The 6000-nt window shown below is 33.1% G+C and overlaps 1 protein-coding gene across 2 annotated transcripts in view; it reads left to right on the top strand.

Annotated features, from left to right (window-relative positions):
* LOC118188874 (synaptic vesicular amine transporter-like) overlaps positions 1-5696 on the top strand; it is a 150036-nt gene extending 144340 nt beyond the window's left edge. For both annotated transcript variants that reach the window (XM_085809873.1, XM_085809874.1), the window contains exons 15-16: positions 2449-2582; positions 5575-5696. In XM_085809873.1, the coding sequence (XP_085665999.1) occupies positions 2449-2582; positions 5575-5670 (230 nt within the window). In that variant the 3' untranslated portion in view covers positions 5671-5696. The remainder of the gene's footprint in view (positions 1-2448; positions 2583-5574) is intronic.
* Positions 5697-6000: the final 304 nt, after the last annotated feature.

Here is a 6000-nt window from a genome sequence, read left to right on the forward strand (position 1 = left end):
AAACCAGTCTGACCGGTGCTTATATACACACGTGCAGCTCCGCGATTACGATTAAATGTTGCGATGATGATGAACTGCGTGGTGTGAGTTATTACCTTTCTCACATGGCGCCCCAACTAAAAGGTGGTGAATGATGATTCTTCATCATTCACCACCGTACTACTTCGTAGAGTAACGGTCAGCATGCTCAACGCTTATTCGAGATGTCCGTGGCTCGAGTCCCGGCGAGGGCGTTGCTCATTTTTCATCTCTCCTGCTTCCAACAAATACCTAATGTCTCTACACTTGTTCTCGCCGCATGGAGTGGTCAGCCAGATCTCCTGACCTTAACGATATAAAACATGTTTGGGACACTCTTGAGAGGGCTATTTCATCTCAATATCCCTTCCCCCATAGACCCATTCTGGAGTTGAAACTGCCTTGCTGCAGGAGTAGGATGGATTGAAACGTCCAGTTTCCCGTCACGCTGCGCGATCTGTCTGCCTGCGAGAGGGGAAAATACTCCCTCTCAGACTCATTTTCAGTTCGATATCACAACATGGAGTTTGAACATTCCTGCGCTGTGACCTTAATAATCATGCATACATAAAAAATGACTTTTCAGTGATTCTCTTTATTATAGAGCCCACCGGCGGCCGAGCGGTAAAGTCGCTGAACACTGGTAGTTCGGTCTGAGGTTCGAATCCCGCGAACGGGCTGGCTGCATGGGTGTTTTCGTGGTTTTCCCCATGTGTAACGTATATACGAGCCAGATTCCCTTAGAAAGTCCTTCACGAAGGTATCCCTCCCCTTAGGCAGATAGCCCTAGTGTGCTTTGCCGTAATTAAATACACACCTTTCTCTATTATAAATGTATATTTATACTAGATTTCAATAAACTGTGTCCATTAGTTTTTCATAAGTTGGACTTGATGTCGAAGTTCCCTTAATTTTGGATACGAGAGTATGTGTTTCTTTCCTTCCCCCAAAGAGTGCAATATTTTGGCTGCCAAATACAATTTTACAACTAAGGTAAACACGCTCCATGGTTTTAGTTACCTCTAATGCAATTTTTAATTACATGATTTTGTGCTGTTATATAGAATTATGCTTTTTAACTTGAAAACTCTGCATTGTTGTTAGAGGTCAGTTATGGTCTAAGTTCGCCAGCGAAGATCAAATCTTGTTCAAACTCAGTCAATGAAAATAAAATCACTTGAATTTTTCTCTTTAAACATATAGTTCTTGAGCTGACATTCAGATATGAACAATGTGTTTGTTATGGCTTGGTTTCTAATCTCAGCAGAAGTCTAGATCTTTACACAGAATTCAGCTTTTTTATTTTTCATGTAAATTTCCCCAGTAAATGCTGTATAGACACGAGACCAACGAAATTATATTATATAAAATGCCTCAACGGATTACTAAAATTAAATTCTATATAAGGTAAAATAATTCATATGATGAAAGTACGTTGCACTAAGTCTTATCAAAGAAAAACATCTAGTTTTAGTGGTTCTTAACCATTGTCTTTCTCATCACGTGTTAGCATGTCATTTTTCCCCAAAATTTATTTTATTTAAGTAATGCGTTTCAAATAATAGATAAAACTGATATGTAGTATACAAAAAAGATGTCACACGTATATTTACAAATTAAAGATTTATTGTATTAAATATGCATTATTGATATGCTTATTAAGGAACAAATATAAACCGAGAAATATTTCTTTTCATTTAACGTCACTTAACATCATGATTAAATTAAAAATTTTTACTCTTTTGTTTTGGGTCACACGACTTCAGCCATGTCTTAGCTGTTTTTGTCATGAATTCTTGGCTATAGTTTGAGTATGTTGATCTAAGGTTAAACAACTTCCCCGAGAACTTGAAGTGATAAGACATAAGAATGCTATGTCAAGTCATGCAGGCGTAGTGGGTTTTTAAGAGTACCTAAATATTTATGGATTCAGAGTCTCACATCTCCAAATTTATGATTAAAAATTCTGATTAGAAAAAATATTACTCTTGTGCTTACTTCCATTTTCTTTTACTTTCTAGGAAATTGCGAAAGCAAATGTAAAATAATTTTACAACACTATACAATAAATTTTCATATTTTTTATAATTCATTAGCTGATCAGAATGAGTCTTCGAGAGATGTTAAACAGCTAAACAGTTTTGATATACTTTAATACAAATATGCTTTCACAGTAGATTAGATGCTTTCGAATGGTGCTAGTTTGTTAAAGATGTTTAAGGGCTCCTTGGTGAATTTCATCTCAGGTATATATCTATCTATCTATCTATCTATCTATCTATATCTATATATATATAGATATATGTATAGTATACACCGACATAGGTACATCGAAAGATCGTCCTAGATAGATGCAAAGACCTTAACATAATTTTATTGAATTCCTGAAAATATGTTTGCATTTAGTCTGCGTATTTCTGTTTCTTATAGGCCCCCTTCTTGGCGGATATATGGTCAAAAGACTAGGATTTCCCTGGGTGATGAGAGCCATAGGAATCGCAAATCTCCTTTACAGTCCCCTATGCTACTTCTTAAAAGATACTGCAGCTTTAGAAGAAAACATGGTAATATTTTACATGCGATATAGAATTACTTTGTTACGCTTTCAAGCAAATGTGCTATATATATTTATTTAATAATATGTATCTTTTTATTTTGAAGAAACGCAAAGCAGAAATATTAATAAATAACAGATTCTGAAATTTTTGAAGGAGGAAACAGCAAATTCTAAGACTTATGTAAAATGAATAGATAGAGTTCAGTACTGCATTTGCATTTTAACGCAGCCAAAGTTTCCGATCCCATTTGCTATTTCACAAATTTTCAAAGCTTTCACAAATTGTCAATACTTTCGTACCTCAACAAAATTTACTAAAAGTATTAAATAAATTTAATCATTTTCTTTCGATATATGTACAGAAATTAAGACGCAAAATTTTGTTATGCAACTATTTAACGGCTCCATGTGTTTTAAGAAGATATTTTGGGAAAGACTTGAGTAATTTTGTATTTTCCTTCATGGGCAAATATTTTATTAGAAAGTTTTCTTATCTGAATTGTTCTTTAAACTTGAATGAGAACTAGCATGCCTTCTATTGAAAATATCAAATTCTGATTCGTTTCTATAACCGACACGAGAATGACATGCCTTCTATAACATATATTTCTTCTAGTTTTGCTTTTATGATGTTTTGTTACAGGTATTACCATTTATATAACTGATGGCATTTGGTATGATGCAAGACAATACATCACCTTAAACGCAGAACTTATTTTTTAAAATGCAAACGTTTTAAAAATAGGATTTTTCTAATGCTCAATCCATAGAAATAATAATAAGGCAAAAAAAGGAGATATTTGCCCCAAACGTATGATTTCGTTTCAAATGTGTGAACTACGTTTTATTTCAAACACATGAAATTTACAAAAAGAGAGAGAACAAAATCTTTTATTCCGAAGCTATATAACGACTTTTTTTAAAACAACGTTTTTTTTTTTTTTTTTTTTTTTTTTTTTTTTTTTTTTTTTCAACCAGATTTGCAAAGGTATGGCGGGGAGATTAAACGGATGAAAGTTGCGAAATCGTGTGTAGAATATTTTATGTAAGCTATGAAAGAGCACAGATGTGCAGTTAAAACATGGCATTGCATGTCAATACCACTGCAACATTATTTGCACCTTAAAGTAGTATATCAAAAATAGGAAACCGCAGATCTTTCATACAGAAGTTAATAGCAGACATAAGGAGAATTCTTCCCCCATGTGAATTATTTGGGATTCTCATGTGTGGCTACAATTTATTAACATAATGATGTCATAGCAAAGTTACAGTTTTATTTCACTCACTGCAATGTCCCTTCTTACAGACGATTGTTCCCACATTGTAATTCCTTCCCATAGCCATATTTCAATGCAAAATTTGCATTCAAAGGCTTCAGTTGACTCAAAATTATTTCGAAAACCGCATATTCAAATATTTTAGTGGATTATTTCTATAAAGGGAAAACAAACCTTACTATCGTTTTGTACGTATAAACTAAAATTTCAATTTCTTACTTAAAAGTGGTCATTAAAATTGTAGAGACACTAGGTTTTTTTGAAGTAGGGGTTGTGAAAAATGCGCATTATCCTCGCCGGGTCTCGAACCTTGACCTCTCGAATACGCGCCAAGTATGCTACCTTTGCACCATGAAGGCATGCAGAAAAGAGGGAGGAAATACCTTATATACTCCCCCTTTTAAAGGGTGACTGGCTCTTAGGAGTCCCACTCACTAAATCCTTGTGGTGAAGCATCATAATCTGCCACCTTTTAGTTCGGGCGCTACCTGTAGAGTCATTAGGTTTTTCTTCGATGCGGGAAACGTGAAAAATGAGCAATGTCCTCTTCGAGACCCGAACCTGGACCTCTCTCGAATACGCTTCGAGTGTGCTACCGTCACACCACGAAGGCATGCACAAAGGAGGAGAGAAACACCTCATAAAATTACTTCAAAAGTGGTACAAAATTTAGAAATTAGAAGAAGGAACATATTCGCAATTGTACTACAAGTCAACAATTAATAATTCATTGTTCTAAAACTAATAATAAAGTACAATTGAAAAAATGCTTCTAATTTTATCCTATGATTTTATAATTGTATGAGCTATTTTCTTTTTAAGCATCATGAATGCTGTCTTACGAAAAATATTTTACTGTTACTGTCTTTTCATAGAAATTAGTGTTATAATTATTTTGAATAACTGCAACGTTCGAGATTATATTTGTTTGTTTTTGATATATTACTGTTTGCTTGTAATGTATTTCCTTGTTTTTATTCTTACATAATTTTTTTATTTACAAATTTTTTACCATACGTTTGTACGTTTTTACTAAGTCTTTTACCAAACGCTTTTGTGCCTTTTTACAATTTTTTTTAACCACGGGCTGAATATAGTTGGTTGTATATATTATTTCCCATAAATTATCGAGGAGAGACATTGACATTATCATAATTTATTGGGAATCAGCTAAAAGGAAATTTGAACACAATTTTCACTACATTATGACTTATTGAAATTCTTAAAATATTATATTAAAAAATTCTGTGATATTTCATTTTTATGCTTAAAAATTTAATATCAAATTTGTAAATTTAATATATAGGAATAAACTAGGACAATATTGTGAAAGTTAAATAATTAACAAAAGTGTCAAATATTTATGGTCATTGGAAGATTCGAAAAATTGGAATTCTCTAATGTTTACCTACGAACGGCTATTAAAGAGCTTGAATGTGCATACCGGAATGCTTCTACACACTTGTTTATGGAGGAATATATCGGGTTAATTAAAACGTTCTTTGCTTTTATACCGGAAAATTTTCCAAGTTTGTGTCAAACTTTTCTAACAACATTTATTATCAGAGCATTTGAATTTGAAATTTTATTTTTCACAAGGTTTCACCACAGCCCTATGAAAAGTAAGCTTAGGATAGCTATTTATCATTGCTTATGCATTTCTAAGTTAATGGAAAGCGGTTGTTTAATTACGTTTCTTCGATATTCATTTCCTTTCAGGTCATCAATTTGAAAAGCACGGATTATCTGGCTAATAAAGTGGCTCCGAAAGCGGAAGGTCGCACTGCTTACTCATCATTTTCCAATGAAGATTAATTGTACAATAAATTTTTTTTCTCGTCGATTCTTTCATTCTTTAATGGAATTTCACACTCTTTACATTGTTGCCATCCAGTTCAGTGTAATGTGTTTTTAATAAATTAATTATTCTTTAACATAATAGGCAGCTACAGCTTTTGTTAAATTTTTCTATTAAACCGAAGATATTTTCATTTTTCGTCAACATCTATTCGATTTATTTCGGAAATTAAACAATGAAAGTTTCTAAGAAGGCTTTAGTCGGCTTGCAGTAAGGGATTTGTTAAACGACAATGCAAGAATAGCACAATAAAATCTAAATAAAACATAGGCAGCACAAACTTTCCC

Source organism: Stegodyphus dumicola, chromosome X2 (assembly GCF_044657685.1).
Source record: "Stegodyphus dumicola isolate Sdum_Otavi_A_Nest chromosome X2, ASM4465768v1".
NCBI lineage: Eukaryota > Metazoa > Arthropoda > Arachnida > Araneae > Eresidae > Stegodyphus > Stegodyphus dumicola.